The sequence below is a fragment of the Colobus angolensis genome, unplaced genomic scaffold, assembly GCF_000951035.1.
Source record: "Colobus angolensis palliatus isolate OR3802 unplaced genomic scaffold, Cang.pa_1.0 Scaffold126, whole genome shotgun sequence".
Taxonomy (NCBI): Eukaryota; Metazoa; Chordata; class Mammalia; order Primates; family Cercopithecidae; genus Colobus; species Colobus angolensis.
Genome location: NW_012113808.1, coordinates 1,747,366 through 1,764,332, shown reverse-complemented (window position 1 = coordinate 1,764,332; position 16,967 = coordinate 1,747,366). Strand labels below are relative to the sequence as shown.

The 16,967-nt window shown below is 45.0% G+C and overlaps 1 protein-coding gene across 1 annotated transcript in view; it reads left to right on the top strand.

The window, feature by feature from the left end:
- The window catches only part of GALNT2 (polypeptide N-acetylgalactosaminyltransferase 2), a 105,065-nt gene that overhangs the window by 20,535 nt on the left and 67,563 nt on the right, over positions 1 to 16,967 (top strand). The window contains exon 2 of the mRNA XM_011933436.1: positions 4,755 to 4,908. Within this exon, the coding sequence (XP_011788826.1) occupies positions 4,755 to 4,908 (154 nt within the window). The remainder of the gene's footprint in view (positions 1 to 4,754; positions 4,909 to 16,967) is intronic.

Sequence of the window (16,967 nt, the reverse complement as noted above, 5' to 3'; positions counted from 1 at the left end):
GGACAGCAGCCCAGGAGAATGTGAGGAGTGGCAGGGGCAGGACCAGCAGCCCAGGAGAATATGAGGAGTGGTGCGGGCGGGACAGCAGCCCAGGAGAATGTGAGGAGTGGCACGGGCAGGACCAGCAGCCCAGGAGAATACGAGGAGTGGTGCGGGCAGGACAGCAGCCCAGGAGAATATGAGAAGTAGTGTATGCAGGACAGCAGCCCAGGACAGCGAGACCCTTGTGGGCGGAGTGCTTCTCAAAGGACATGGCCATGCACGTGGGGAGCGGGGCAGTCTGTGGGACTGCCTGAGGGTTTGGCTGGGACTAGTGCAGTCCTCATTCCAGCTCAGGTAGGTCGGCATGGGGTTGCAGACAGGTGACTTGTTCTGTCTGCAGAATAATCAGCTGTAAGCTTCTCATTTTCACCAAATCAGGGGTTTCAAGGCTGGTAAGGTCCAACAATTCCTTCTTTGGTTTCAAAGATCACATCTAAGAGAAATTTATCTTCTGGAAAGAAATTTCATCAAAAATATTTTCATAACCTTATTTAATAAGCAAACTGTTTTCACAGCCCTTCTTAGGGTAATGCTGTCTTTCTTTTCTCATGTTATTTAAATACCTTTCTCATGTTATTTAAATGTATGTTTTATTTTCCTGTCATCTTGGGTGATGAAGCTAGTTTCTGCCTCCTCGTGTAAAATGTTACATCTTTGAAGTATTTTCCATCAGCTGCTTCTGCTTAGCCAAGTCCATTTTCCCGAGATTCTCATATATTTTTATTTTCTAAAGCTCTTTAATTTCCAGAACTATTTTTAAAGATTTTTAAAGAGATGGTCAAAGCACAAGATGATGTATGGATGTCATATTTTTAGGAAGGTGATATATTCAGACGTTTTGTTGGTTGTTTTGTAGCTGTTTCTCTCTAACCGCTAACTCATAACCCTACTCTCTACCTCTCGCCACGTCCCTGTCTGCTTGGGGTTGGGCTGGGGCGCATGTGCTGTCTACAAATCTTGTTCTCCATGGATTTTCCTGCCTTTGCCTCCAGGGGTGGCTTCAACCTAGCAATTCTATATAGTACAGAAATAACCAATTTTAGTAATGGTTCTTTAGCTTAGCGTTTTTCAAATTATGGGTTGTGACCCATTATTAGGTGGTGAAGCCAGTTTCGAGAGATACCTAAAGCAAAAATAGATCTGTTCATCACATGTAGTGAGGGCAAGTTTGGCATTGTGAGACTTTTGTATCAGTTGGGTGTGTATGTTTGCATTGTGACACCTGGGTCACAGTGTTAAATGTATGTCATTGTCAAGCAAACTTGAAAGCCCCTGTAGTATTCCAGTACTGCTAAGCTTTTATGAAAGAAATACTCTTGGTAGTCTGTCTCTAGTAAAACGGCAGTGTGTCTCGGGGAGTTTGCCGCAAGGCAAGGCAGGGCCCACACCAGGGTCCTGATGAAGATGCTCCTGTGTCAAAGGAAGGGGGTGTGGTAGGGTGCCACTAAGTAGGCTCATGTAGTCTTTGGGTACCGAAGAAAGATACTATTTTTCTGAGGTTTTAAGGGCTTCTCCTGGTTCATTTTTTACTCATGATTCATATCTCAGCACAATTATTCCTTCTGCAGGGAAACCACCCCTGGTTTCCCAGTCTAGATAAGATTCCTCCATTAGATGCTTCATTTCTCACCCTCAGAGCACTTAGCTCAGTTTTTATTGATACATTTATTAGTACAGTCATTTGATTCTTTTTTTTTTTTTGAGACGGAGTCTTGCACTGTCGCCCAGGCTGGAGTGCAGTGGCGCGATCTGGGCTCACTGGAACCTCCACCTCTCAGGTTCAAGCGATTCTCCTGCCTCAGCCTCCCGAGTAGCTGGGATTACAGGTGCCCGCCACTGTGTCCAGCTAATTTTTTGTATTTTTAGTAGAGACAGGGTTTCACCACATTGGCCAGGCTGGTCTCAAATGCCTGACCCTCGTGATCCACCCGCCTCAGCCTCCTAAAGTGCTGAGATTACAGGCATGAGCCACCACACCCAGCCTAGTACAGTCATTTGATTCTTGTCTGTCTCCTTCCATCTCCTAGAACATGAAGTCCACAGCATGGGTCACGGGCCTGTGTGTGCTGATTCTCCCTGTGGGATGTAGCATGACACCTCACGCGGAGTCACCTGGCATGCACTGCAGGCCAGGGTCTGAGCCACCCTGTGACTGATTGGCATTAGATGTCTTGCAGACCCTCTGCTGTGATGGTCTAATTCCAGAAGTGCGGTGGGGATGTGAGAGCACAAAAAGATGTTTGGGTGGAAATGGGATGGAAGCTTCAGGAGCTCTGCAGAGGCCTTGTCCCATGGCCACTGCCCTCCTTGCACACAGGTCCACACCAACCAGAGTCCTCAGACCTTGCTGTCCCCAGCACACCGGTGAGAAGCAAGCAGGCTGTAAGAGTTACATGGTAGGTTGAAACCTCTCTCAGGTGGCGGTCTCTTCTCTGGCTGTGCATGGGACTCTGTCATGGTTCTTTATTCCATAGTTCAAAGTTCCATGGTGCAGGGTATTCAGGACATTAAACACGTTTGTTAGAACCAGCTCATTGGAATTCTGCCATAGGTGCTGCTGGTTTCGATTTTAACAAAGGCTTCAAAGCCTCTTTTGTATTAGTCCGTGAAAGGATAAACTCACTGGCGAGGAGTCGAGGCTGCTCGTTCTTGAGCACAGGTGGGTGTTATTTTTCTTCTCATCCTTGAAAATATATGAGGGTGAAGGCAGTGTTTTTAGGATGGGCTTTGCACGGAACACATGTTTCCAGTAAAACGTTTTGGAAACACTTTATTTGAGGCATAAGAAAATGCTGACACCTTGGCCGGCTCCGCAGGCAGCTGTTTATTGGGGCCGTGGTATCATTGCTGTAGCCAGGCTCGTGGGTTTTGGAACTGATTTTCTGTTTGAGAGGCCAGGCTTCTGTGACCCCCCCGAGCATCATTTCCACGGCAACCAGCTGTGATGAGATGGGGGTTCTGACCTCGCAAGACAGTTGCAACAAGAAGCAGATGAGCTTTTAGATAGAAAATTTACTCTTCTGTCTTGAACAAATTACATGTAACTGATTCTCAGTTTCCTTATCTCTGAAAGAGAGAAAGGAACACAGTGGTCCTTCAATTGTGTAATGAGGGATTTCTGTTGGGAAAGTAGATACGGAGGTACACATGCTATTATCATACTGTGTTTTCAGGGTCAACTGCATGATCCAAGAGTTGACATGCTGCAGAAGAGCTGTCTCCCCCTTGCTTCCCTGTTCCGTGTAGCTGCCAGCAGCCCTGCCTTCCCCTCTCCAATGTTGGCTCTGACAGCCAGGCTCTTGCATGCTCCTTCATCACACTGGCCTCCTGGCTGGTTCCTGAATGGGCATGCTCATGCCCACACTAGGACCTTTGCACTGCAGTGCCCTATTCTCCCGGAGAGCTGCATGCCCACGCCCTGCCTTTGTTCAGTTATCTGCTCAAAATCATCTTGTTAGGCCATACCAGACCACCCCATAAAGAAGAGGAACCCTGTGCTCCCTACCCCCATAACAGCCTTATGTTTCTTCATGGCAGTTCCAGCCACTGGAAAATGTATGAGTTTCATGTGAACAGCGTTGGTGGTGGTGTTTATTATTATTTTTTAGTTTGTCATGTCTATGAAATGGAACATCATAGGCCATCAAGTCCTCATGAAGAACCTTTTGTTATTCTGTTTACTTATTTTGTAGGAAACTTAATTTCAGACAATGAATAACATATCCGAGATCACATAGGTAGCAACGTGAATGGTGCTTGATTGAAACCCAGGTTAACCAGAATCATATATGTTCCCCTTGCCTCAAGTCTGCCTCTCCTTCCACCTTTCTTCTGCTGTTTGAGCGTCCTGCCTTCGTGCTTTTTTCTGGCTCTGCCTTGATTACACCTGGGCTCATCCTGACTTCACTCGCCAGCAGTGCTCCCCCCTCAGTGCTCCTTGGTCACCACCACTGCCTCTGCGCTAGGGTAGGGCTCCTCAGTGCAGTGATGTGTTCTTGGAGAACCTTGTGCCTGGCATTCTAGGGTTCAGGCCAGTGCCAGGGGACAGGCAGGCTGCCTTGGCTTCCTTCCTTCCAGGAAGAGAACAAGTATGATGTGGGTGTTAGGAATGGCCAGGCCCCTGCTGTGCATGTGGGGACACCTCTGGGAGCCACATCCTTCACTTTCTCCCCGTGGGGTCAGGCATACTAACAGCTGCAAAGAGGACCCCTTGACAAGGTCTCGCCAGAGAGCGTTTTGATATCCTGTTCTTAGGGGTTATTTTTTGTATTAACATTTATTTTTGTGTTACCTGATGTTACATGATGGAATACCTTATGTGTAGTTTATAGACGATCTTCTTCACCCTACCTGAGATAATGTCAACATTATAATCCCTGGAAAGGTGGGACAAGCTGAGAATATCTCCTTTTATAGAGAACACGAATGATGCCACAGTTATGGGTACTTTGATTTTACTTTGTTCACTGGACAGATGCCTGTACGCCAAGCCTTTAAGTTTCACGCTGTAAACGGCACACCTGCAATTTCCTGTTCTCTGGCTTGTAGACAGGATGATGCTTGCTTGTGCTGTTTTCAGCTAGTTTTTTTAAATGGCCACTATGTGAAGAAGCCACGGATGTGATTTCTTGAGTTAACACTTACTGCAGTCTCTGTGATGAGCACTTGATCACATTTTCCCTCATCCCTACGCTCTGCTCTGCTCTTTTTAGGGAAAGTACGGTGGCCAGACTTTAACCAGGAAGCTTATGTTGGAGGGACGATGGTCCGCTCCGGGCAGGACCCTTACGCCCGCAACAAGTTCAACCAAGTGGAGAGTGATAAGCTGCGAATGGACAGAGCCATCCCTGACACCCGGCATGACCAGTAAGTACCCCACCAGGCACCCGCTGCAGCTTCATTTGCTTTCACAGAAACCAGTATGTCGCTCTCACCTGTGGTGCCAGAACTTCCCCATTACTCTGGGAAATTGAATGTGTGTTGTAAAACTAGGAAAAATCCTGAGGTATATGGCAATGGAACTTCACCCACAGTTAGTGGAAGGATGGTTCTAGATTCAGTTCTAGTTTTAGGTGCCCTGTGGCAGTGTGCAGAGGCTATGGGTTTCTGGCCAGAGCATGAAAGTCAGAAAGAGTTGCGTGTCTGGCTTTATTTATATTTACTGATCACTTGTTATTTTTCTGATCCATTCACAAAAATGCAAAATTTGTCATTGTTCCCAGCCTTGGAGGAAGAAAATCTAAATTCCTGCTTATTGGGACAGCTTCTATTGGAAATGCTCTAGAGATTAGAAAGGAGAAGTGAACTACCCAGCACAGCAGGTGTTAAATTGAGCAGAAACACAGGAGGGACAGATGCCACCTCTCCACATCCTATACTGCAGGAAAGGCTCTTGTCCACATCTTTCATTGTATTTTGAGAGATAGGGTCTCACTCTGTCACCCAGGCTGGAATGCCGTGGTGCGATCATAGCTCACTGTAACCTCACTCTTGGCTCCAGCAGTCCTCCCATCTCAGCCTCCTAGGTAGCTAGGACTATGGGCATTTACCACCACACCCAGATAATATTTATTTTTCTATTTAAATATTCTTATTTTTGTTTTTATTTTCTGGTAGAGGTGAGGTCTTGCCATGTTGCTCAGGCTGGTCTTGAACTCCTAGTGTTAAGTGATCCTCCCACCTTAGCCTCCAAAAGTGCTGGAATTGTAAGCATGAGCCACTGATCTCCTGACCTCCTCCTCTTCTCTTCTCTTCTCTCTTCTCTTCTCTTCTCTTTCTTTCTTTTTTTTGAGACAGAGTCTTTCTCTTTTGCCTAGGCTGGAATGCAGTGGTGTAATCTCGGCTCACTGCAGCCTCTGCCTCCTGGGTTCAAGCAATTCTTGTGGCTCAGCCTCCCAAGTATCTGGAATTATAGGCATCTGCCACCACACTTGGCTAATTTTTGTATTTTTAGCAAAGACGGGGTTTCACCATGTTGGTCAGGCTGGTCTCAAACTCCTGACCTCAAGTGGTCCACCCACCTCAGCCTCCCAAAGTGCTAGCAGCCTCCCAAAGTGCTGGGATTACAGATGTGAGCCACCACTCCCACCCCTTTTTATTCTTTAGAGATCTTGAGGGTGGAGGGTACTTCGGGGTCTATAAAGCTCAGCTCAGGAGGTTGCTAGGCATTTTAAAAACAGTATTTGTCACCACTTATCAGGGAAGTGGTATTCGTAATCCTCCTTGTCATCCCATACCTGTAAGGTTTGCTGTTAAGAACCTTGATTGGGAGGCCATTCACATTGGAATTCTTAGTGAATTAGTCTTGTTTCAGATTATTAAAAAATAAGGAGCTGCATTTTAAAGGCAGCTGTTTTCCTGGGTGCTTGGTATATCTTCCTGCTTAGTTACCTTTAGAGTCATTCATTCATCAGCGAATGGAATATGGATTACACACCTACCATATGTCAGACTCTGTGCTCGGATCCTAGAATTTCAGCCAGAAAAATCTGGCCCCATTCCAGCTGCTAGGGATGGCAGGTGCACCAGGAAGTGAGGTCGTGTAGCTCCGGGGGTTGGACAGTCTACTTTGCATGAATGCTTTTGTGGCACTCAGGAGGGTGGGAGGGTCAGGACAGGTCCCAGGAGGAGTGAATTGGTTGGGGATACCCAGGAAGAAGGAAGTGCAGAAGCCCTGCCAGGAAAGCATGGGGCTTCCAGAGAGCCAGCAAGGGTGTAATTTCATGGGCAGGAGTTTGAGGGACTGATGAGGAGGTAGAGGTGGAGAGAGACAAATGGCCAGTGAAGCTATGTTCACACACACTGCATACAGAGAGACAGGGTTTTTCTCTTCTACTCTCAAGGAACTTTATGGACAGTGTAGGTGCCAGTTAACTTCCAGGAGCTTCCTTTCTTAACAGTTTTCTTTGGGTTCTAGTCAGCTGTGTTCACCTATTCCAGCTCATATTTAAGAAATATGTAGCTTTACAGTTTTTTTAGGGCCAGGGAAAAGTGTTTACGTGTGTGTGTTTGTTAATATCTGATACATGTGAGTATATCTAAATGTACATATCTTATGTAATGTTAAGAATCTCATCATTTTCCTAACTCCACTCCAAAAGATTGTCTTTGATTAATGTTTCCTGTCATCCATTAATTTCTTTTCTAAAGCCAGCTCTACTCAGTCCATATGCTGTCCTGGTTAAAGTCAGCTTGAATAACTGTTAAATACTGTATCTAAAATAAGGGGTGACAAGCTGGGGTCCAAGGACCTCCAGGGAGCCATGCGTGGACTTTGGGATGTTGTGAAAGCATTGAGGCCGAAGCTGTGTGCAAGATCGCAAGTGCATATGTAGGTGCATTTCTGGGGACAGGGTCCTTCACTTTTTTCAGAGGGTCCCAGGTGTGTACTTCCCCACGGCCAGCCCATCCCCAGGCTAACCAGGACAAGCAGCCCGTGCCAGGTGCTTCTCCGGCCCCCACCGACAGGATCCACACCACCCTTAAAGGTAGGCTTTTGAAGCTTATCTTCATAAACAGAGAGGAAACAGAGCGCCTAGAATGTTAATAACTTGCCCTGTGATTAAGAGGTACTGACTTAAGACCAGAAAGGGTCCGTATAGCTTTTAAGAAGGGCTTGGCCTAAACTCAGGGGAATAAAGTCTAGCAGAATCTAGTGCAAAAATCTTCCCTGATGACTTCAGTCGACTGCTTGGCATGACATCTCCATGAGATGGTCTGAATTTCTTTTCACCATGTGGTTTAAGAGCTAGTTTCCCACCAAGATTTTATCTTTACATACTTATCCTGAGCTGAGAGAAGAATGGTGTTCTTTCTCATGGCTCATCAGCCTGTGGGCTGGCTTTCTCATCTGCCTCCCTTGCAAGTCCCTACAAAGTCCCCAAAACTATATGTACATATTTTTTTTCAAAGTTTTTGAAATATGAGTTTGTCCAAACAGATGTTTGAATATTCATCCCACACTGTGGGATACATTTTAGGTGGGTTTAATTTTAGTTCCAGCCAGTGTGTCATGTTCATTTGCATGTGTTAAAGGGGCAGCTGGGATGCCTTCCACATTTGTTGGATTTGGGCTAAATTAAAGTCTATCCATAGTCAATTGGATGCCTAGAGCTGAGCCGATTTAGTGTCTCAAAGTGTAAGCTCTAGAATTACCATTCTTGTTGAATGTCGGGTTAAGAAGATTGGGTTACCTCTTTGAATTTCTCTCCCAATATATCTAATGGAGAGCTGTTACAGAATTTGACCTTTCTGTATAAAATGTTTTTTGTCTCTGCAGTATCTCCCTTCGTGTTGATCTATAGAAATGCTTGCACAGTAGAATTCGGTCTTTAGTTGTGATAAATCTGAAAGCAGTACAGGTGGAGGGTACTTAAGAATGAGGTGTTTGGAGTCCTACAGACCTGGGTTGAAAATCTCAGACCCTCCAGTTCTTAATTCTGTGACCTTTATTATCTATAAGATGACATAACATTACTCCGTCTGTAACCTATGAAGATTAAGCAACACGTTTACATGGGCTGGTTGCTCCTCCCCTGAGCCACCTCAGTGAGATATCCCTTGACCTCTTTCCTAGGAGTTCAGCCCCCTGACCGCCACTCCAGAACGTCCCGTCCCCCTTTCCTGCTTGATTTTTCTCCACAGTTCCCCTCACCACCTACACACTGTGTATTTTACTTATTTTTTTCTTCATTCGTCTTTACTCCAAATAGTGAGTTATTATATCCAGGGTTGTTATTCAGACACCTCCAGGCACTCAGTAAATTCAATAAGTATTTGCTGAGTGAGTGAATTGTTTAGCAGAGTGCCTGGCATATACTGAGTACCCTATAAATCATGCAAGATATGAAGAATAATAAAAGAATACAGGAGAAGGAAAGGGGAATATTTAAGTATAAAGGTCATGTGAACTCAAGGTGGGCCACAAATAACCTTATTGTGTTTGTGTTCTCTCAGGACTGGAAAACTGCCATTATAATCCGTCCCTTATTACCCTCAAGAACAGATAGAAGGAATCAAGGCCTCAGAGCCTCCCAGGCAGACAAACAAAAAATTCTGGGCTATGCTTTATTTACCTTTCTAGATGTATAAAATATATTGTACCAAGAAGAAATATTTACATGGAATCAGGAAGCATACAAAAGCCATCTGTGAGTGAAACACTAAATACTATGTATACGATATATTAGGCTCTCTTAGATATTAGAAAGATGATAGCCCATCCTATTTTTTTTTCTTTTCTTTCTTCAGGGCCTCGCTCTGTTAACCCAGGCTGCAGTGGCACAATTTCGGCTCACTGTAGCCTTTCACTCTTGGGCTCAAGCGATTCTCCTGCCCCTGCCCCCTGAGTAGCTGGGACCATGGGTGCGCATCACGATGCTAGGCTAAGTTTTTGTAGAGATGGGGGTCTTACTGTATTGCCCAGGCTGGTCTCAAACTCCTGGTCTCAAGCAGTTCTCCCGCCTTGGCCTCCCAAAGTGCTGAGATAGTAAGTGTGAGCCACCACATTCAGCCCCATCCTAGTTTTGAAAGCACGATCTCTTTTATTTTTTTTTTGTATTTTTAAATTGATATATCATAGTTACTATCTATCTTGGGGGTACATGTGAGATATTGATACCTATCTGCAATGTGTGATGATCCAGTCAAGGTATTTGGGATATCCCTCACATCTAACAGTGATCTCTGCATGGTTTCTCAATTTAAAAAAAAAAAATCTTCTTGCTTGGAAATTTCAAATAAATTATCAAGACTTAAAAGCAAATTAAACCAATGGGAATTCTGAAGTTTCTTTTTTGTAGTAAGTGTTTGTTTTCTCTCTCTCTGCATTGGGAAGCTGTTCTTACCGTCCAGGCAGAAGGTAATGGAAAGTAGCATTGGTGGTGGTGAGAAGTGGTCAGGTGGGCTATATTCTGAAGGTGAGGCCAACAGGATGTGCTAATGGACTGGACGGGGATGTGGCTTGGAAGAGGGTGCCAAGGATTGTGGCTGGCACGAGGGAAGACTTGCAGTCTCCTCAGCTGAGATATGGGGAGGCTGTGAGTGGAGCAGGTGTAGGGAAATTTGGACATGTTAATGCCGCTCAGTGTAGGTGGACCTGTTTTGTAGGTGGTGGGATATGTGTCTGGTGTTCAGGAGGAAGGTCTTAGCGGGAATGTAAATTTGGAAATGTTCAGCGTATGGATGGTATTTAAAACCACGAGGCTGGGTATTAAGCCCAAGGGAATGGATGCAGACAGAAGGGGCCCAAGGCCTGAGCCCTGGACGATTCCAACATTGAGATCTTTAGCTGTGAATCTGGAGCCAACGGCTGACACTTGAGGACAGTCTAACACTGTAGATTGCGTACTATTTTAGGCTGTGTTCCCGTGATCAGGAGATATAATTTCATGAAACGATGCAACTGTGAAGCTAAAAGGAGCCTCAGGGGAGTGTCTAATTCAGTGGTTCTCAGCCTCGAGCTGTGCCGCCCACCCAGAGCGAAGATGGAAATGTGGGGGTGGAGGATCGGGGGTTGTTAGAATACCCGTGGGGTGCTCCTGGCATTTACCACCAGGGCCCAATGAAGCCACATGTTTCGTATAGCCCAGGTTGGTCTGGCACATTGAAGAAACTGTCCTGCCCAAATGGCCACAGGGCTTCCTGTCAAGCCCTCATTTACTTTTTTCCCCCCATTAGTTAAAAAAAAAAAAAAAGCAAGGTGAAAGTTTTTTTTTGTTTTTTCTGTTATTGGTCTGAGTCGTACCTGCCTTCTCCATCAGCCAGCCCTCAAAGGCAGGGTTGAAAGCCATCACCTCCTGAGCTTTGTAGCCCATATAGGCCCCATCAGAAGTCTCTGTCCCTCTGACTAGCAGCGCCATGGAAGTCTGAATGTGTTGTGGACTGAATTGTGCCCCCTCAAGTTTCATACGTTGAAGTCCCAAACCCCAGAGTGACTGTATTTGGAGACAGGTCCTTTGCAGAGGTGATTAAGGTTACAGGAGGTCCTAAAAGGTGGCGCCCTTATCCACCCCATCCTGATGCACCTGTCCTATGGGGCAAGTGTCCTTATAGGAAGAGGAAGATGGAGAGAGATCTTTTTCCCTACCATGTGAGCACACAGCAGAACGGGGCCACCTGCAAGCCAGGAAGAAGCTTCACCAGGAACCAGATCTGCTGGTACCTTGGTTTGAGCTTCCAGCCTGGAGAAGGCTCTCACACCTGTAATCCCAGCACTTTGGGAGGCCAAGGCCGGTGAATCGCTTGAGTCCAGGGGTTTGAGAGCAGCCTGGGCAACATAGCTAAACCCCTCTCTACAAAAAAATAGGAAAGTCAGCTGGGCATAGTGGCTCACGCTTGTGGTCCCAGCTACTAGGGATGCTGAAGCAGGAGGATGGCTTGAGCCCAGGAAGTTGAGCCTGCACTGCACTACAGCCTGGGTGGCAGAGCAAAACCTTGTCTCCAAAAAAGAAAAAAAGTCTATTATTTAAGGTCCCGTCTGTGGTATTGTCAGGCCAGGCTGACTAATACAGAGTGGAAATGATACATCTTGACCAGCAGGCCAGTGGGAGGGCCGGCCAGCCAGATCCTGAAATGACTTGGGTAACACGTGCTTCCATTTTCTCTTAAGCGCTTCTGAAGCCCCCCCCACCCAGTGTTATCTGGTTCAGAGGTTCCTGGGGTAACATACCCTTGATGCCTTCTTTAGAGTATGCTGTGATTAGGAAGTGAGTGTCGTCAGGCTGGAGCGTTTCTGGGATCCAAACTCCTTTCCAGGAGGGTTTTGATTTTTTGCCTGGAAATGCATCTGATAAGAAAATAAAGTAGAGGAACCCAGGAAGTTTATGAAATCTCTTTCTCTCTGCTAGGGAAAACTCGGGACAGTTTATTTGAAATTGTTTACATATGTAAAATGAAATAAATCTTTAGTGGGGGAACCCATTTTCTTTGTTTTCTTCTTTCCCCTATCTACTAGACACCATTCCTTTTCACTTATTTCATTAAATTCTTTAAAAACGAGACCTGCCTGGTAAAGAAACAGGTTTCCAACGTTTAGTTATTAGAAAGCTTTTCTCTGCCTGGCCCCCACTACATTTCAAACGTGGGGTTTTGAAACCTTTTTGTGTCTCAAGCTGAAATACCACCGCCCGTACCATATCCCCACAAAAGAACCTTGTTTGAGACAAGTATGTCCAAGTTGTATATCTAATCGGTTTATCTTTAAGCCAAGAATATGTTGTTTTTACTCCAGTTACAGATGATAGTGTCTCAGCCTTTGTTTAGAAGAATCACTAAAGAACTCTGTTTTGACCACTTTTGAAATGTCTGCCTTTAACGCAGCCAAAACATAGGTCAGAGCTGTTAAGGGTGTGTTCTTTTATTTGTTTTTTCGGGGCATTTTAAGAGGGCAGACATTGAAGGCCTGGATTGTGCTGTTTACTCTCACTTAGAATGTCAGCGTTGATGTCAATTGTTTTAAGAGTGGTTAATCAGGATTAAGGATTGTGGGGAAAGATAAAGTCCAAACTTCCCATTCTTATTCTGGAAGAACAAACATTGCTGAAGCCAAGAAAAGGTTTTCGGCATTAAGTCAGCCAGCTTGGAGGGAAACTTTGGCTAAGGCAACTATTAGGGGACTCGGAGTTTTCTTTTTGGGGGGGCAGAAGATCTAGGGAAATCCACACAGCTCCCCAATGGAGTGATTGGAGATCCAGGCAGGGCTGGAGCCTTGTCCTTTTGTTATACTTCTCGGCAGCTCGTGGTGTCTCCTAAACATGCGCCGCTGGCCCCCTGAGATTCTCGTGACGGAGCCACTGCGCCATGGTGGAGCTGGCCCGAGCACCCACTCCTCCCACACTGAATTGCAGCCCAACTCCAGCTCTGTATGCTGCACCACAGAGTCCTGGTGGAGGAGATGGGAGGCCACATGGGGTGTCACATGTGGGGACAGGCGCTTCTCTAGGCTTAGCTGTTCTGGCTTTGTTGGCATTTGTGGCCGTGGGGCTGGTGGAGTTTGGGTGTGGTGTAACAGCGAATCTTTAAAAGTCTGTTCAATAATCACAATAACAAAACAGTTCGTGAGCATTTTTTGGTATCAAGGCCTGTGCTCAGCCTTTTGTGTGCATTAATTTTATTTAAGACTGGGCACAGTGGCTCACACCTGTCATTTCAGGTCTTTGAGAGGCTGAAGCAGGAGGATAGCTTGAGACCAACCTGGGCAATATAGTGAGACCCCATCTTTAAAAAAAAAAAATTTTTCTAGTGTGATGGTATACACCTGTACTCCCAGCTACTTGGGAGGCTGAGATGGGAGGGTCACTGGAGCCCAGAAGTTTGTGGTTGCAGTGAGCTATGATCATGTTATTGCACTCCAGCCTGGGCAACAGAGTGGGACTCTTATCTCTAAAAATAAAAATTAGAAAATTTTATTTATTCTGTATCACACTCCTGTAAAGTGGGTAGGGATGCTATGCTTCTAATGATGTCATATACCAGTTCCCAGAAGGCTCGGAACTCAGACCCCACTTCCAGAAAGTAGAAGAGTTGCATGCAGGAGTCAGGTTCAGCAGGATGTAAGCCCAGTTTGCAGAGCAGAGGTGGTCACCTTTCCCGTTTTTCACATTGTCAGTAGGAACACATTTAGGGAGAGGCAGGCAGCTGGGATATCCCAGGGCCTCATAAGGCACCACCTTGTATCTAGAGAGCCTTAGCCCCTGGGGATGTTACAATTATTTAGCCATGAAGTATTATCACTTGTCTGTGAGGCGGATGAGAGAGGTGAGCCACTTGACTGAGCTCTAACAGGCCTCACTGGTGGAGGAATTGGAGTGCTCTATATCCCTGGCTCAGGGTTCTGTCTAATAGTTGTGGCTCCCTTACTGTCCGCTCTTCCGAGGGTCTTTTATACTCCTGGCTTTTAGGCATGAGTCTTGGCATGAGGCCTGAATGCACCTAAAAAATGGAAGAGATCACTTTGGGAGGCCGAGGTGGGTGGATCATGAGGTCAGGAGGTCGAGACCATCCTGGCTAACACGGTGAAACCCATCTCTACTAAAAATACAAAAAATTAGCCAAGGGTGGTGGCGGTCGCCTGTAGTCCCAGCTACTCAGGAGGCTTGAGGCAGGAGGATGGCGTGAACCTGGGAGACAGAGCTTGCAGTGAGCCGAGATCATGCCACTGCACTCCAGCCTGGGCAACAGAGCAAGACTCCATCTCAAAAAAAAATAGGAAGAGATGGTTGTAACTTGCAGCCAAACAACCTCCTAAGAGAAGCTGGCCACACGTTGATGGGATCCTAAGAAGTGAAGAAGAAACGGGGTTGTTTTTCCTTTTCCAGTTTCAGATTCTCAAAGAAAAAATGTATTGCAAGACTGCATTCTGTTTCTGTTCCCTTGGAACATTGCTGATGCTGTTCAGGAAGTGAGACTTCTACTTGTGTGTTCAGTCAGTGTGACATCTCTGCCTGTCAGTGTGACATCTCTGCCTGCTGTTGGAAGGGTGCTGGCAGGCTCAGCGAGAAATATGAGATGTGGGGAGTGGAAAGTGGCCAGCAATAATGGCTCCTTGCTTAACAGGTCCCCCACCAACTCATTCCAGGTTCTAACTTGCATCTGATGTGCACAGTTCACACCAAAGCTATGTCGTTATTCATCAGCGGGCTCGTTTATGTTTTGTTTTTCTGTGTCTTTATAAAACCAACTTCTGGTTTCAACCACAGATCATTCTTTTTCTTCCCTTTATATGTTTCCTCCTTTTTTTTTTTTTTGACTATTTCAGGTCTTATCTCCATCTGAATTAAAGAATGCATTGAGACTGGTATAAGTAGACTATTGATTTGACTGTAGAGATTTCGTTTGTGTCAATGTTGGCATCTCTGAAGGGCCCGTTTCAAGTCTCCTTTTCAAAGATCATTAGCAAATGTATTCTCAAAGCTTAACACCTGAGTGCCTGCTCACATGTGTGGCTCAGTTTCCCCATCTGTAACTCTGGGTTATGGTTTGGGCAGAAGCACGATGATGCTAAATGAGTTGTGTAATTTGCTTTCTTTATTCTTTAGTCCTTTCTTTCTGCCGCCATCCTGGGAATGCAGTGATGACCATGAGGATCATCTTTGTTGTCAAGAAACTATAGTCTAGCAGAAGAGGCAGACAAGGAAACAGCCAATTATGTAGCCTAGTAAGGATAACCTAACCACCTCTAGACCATTTACAATAGGGCTCTGTTCTTTCTATTTTAGACCTGTTGGTGAGTTTCTGTTATTTTCTTAGTAGACTGGCCCTTTTATCATTATGGAATGCGCTTCTTATCAGTAGTAATGCTGCTTGTCTTACAATATCAGTATAGCTGCACTGTCTTTCTTTGGTTTCATGTTTTTGCATGGTATATATTTTCCCATGCTTTCACTTTCAAACTTTTTATGTCCTTATGTTTAAGGTACATCTTCTGTAAGTAGCCTATAGTTGGATTTTGGACTTTCATCTGCTCTAACAATCCTTGTCTTTTATTTGGTGTATTTAGTTCTTTTACATTTAATGTTAAGTACTAGTTTATTGGGGTTTAACACCAACATCTCACTGGTTGTGTTCTATTAGTTCTACCTGCTTTGTGTTTCTTTTTCCCTTTCGTCTTCCTTCTACATTAAGTATTTTCTTCTCTGTTGGTTTGCTAAATTCTTGACTAGCAAGTCCACATGTAGAACCTAATGTAAATGAATAATTTTATTACTTCTTAGACAGTGCACAGACCTTATAATAATTTACCTTCCACTTAACCTTCAGCCCTTTGTGCTCTTGTTGTCATTCAGCTTAATTCTCTCTTTATAAACTCTACAGGATATCTTCTATTGTTTTATGCAGTAAATATCTTTTTGATTTATTCACGTATTTATATTCCCATTGCTCCTCATTTCTTATATTTCTGTTTTTCTACCTAAGACCATTTTCCTTCTGTATTTCATTAGTATTTCTCTTAGTACCAGTTTGCTGACAATGAATTCTATCCTTTTGTTTGTCTGAAAACATCTTCACTTTACTTTTTTTTTTTTTGAGATGGAGTCTCGCTCATGTTGCCCAGGCTGGAGTGCATTGGTGCAATCTAAGCTCACTGCAACCTCCGCCTCCCCAGTTCAAGTGATTCTCCTGCCTCAGCCTCCCAAGTAGCTGGGATTACAGGCACCCCCCACCATGACTGGCTAATTTTGTATTTTTAGTAGGGATAGGCTTCACCATGTTGGCCAGGCCAGTCTTGAACTCCTGACCTCAAGCCATCTGCCCACCCCAGCCGCCCAAAGTGCTGGGATTACAGGCGTGAGCCACCACCCCCGGCTTACTTTTGTTTTTGAAGTCTTTTCACTGACTGCAGAATTCTGGGTTGACAGTGACTGTCAGCACCTTTACGTTGTCTTTCAGTTGTCTTCTGTTTTTTGTTGTTTCTGGTGAAATGTACTTTTAGTCTTCTTGTTCTCTTTGAAGACCTTTTGACTTTTCCTTCCAGCTACCTTTTCAGATATTTCTTTTTTTCAGCAATTTTGCCATAATATGCCTAGAAGTTGCTTTCCTTGTGCTGAACCTGTTTGGGATTTGTGGAATTGTCTGACTCTTGAGCTTCATGCCTTGTCAGTTTTGCCATGTTGCAGTTCTGTCTCCTCTTCCTCTGAGACCCTCATTTCATCTTTGTTAGATATTTCTACATTTCTTCTGTCCCTCATAAGCTCTTTTCTGTACTTTTTATTCTTTTTGATTCCCTGTGTCTGTCTGGATGTATTTCTATTGGCCTGCTTCCTGTTCATTGATCCTTTCCTCTGCTCTGTCTAGTCTGCTTTTAAATCCACTGCTGAATTCTTCATTTCAGTGATTGTGTTTTGTTGTGTATGAATAAATACAGAGATATTTCAGGGCTCTCACTGACTTTTTCCTCCAAAGAGGATTTAGTTTTGTTCTCTGGCAAG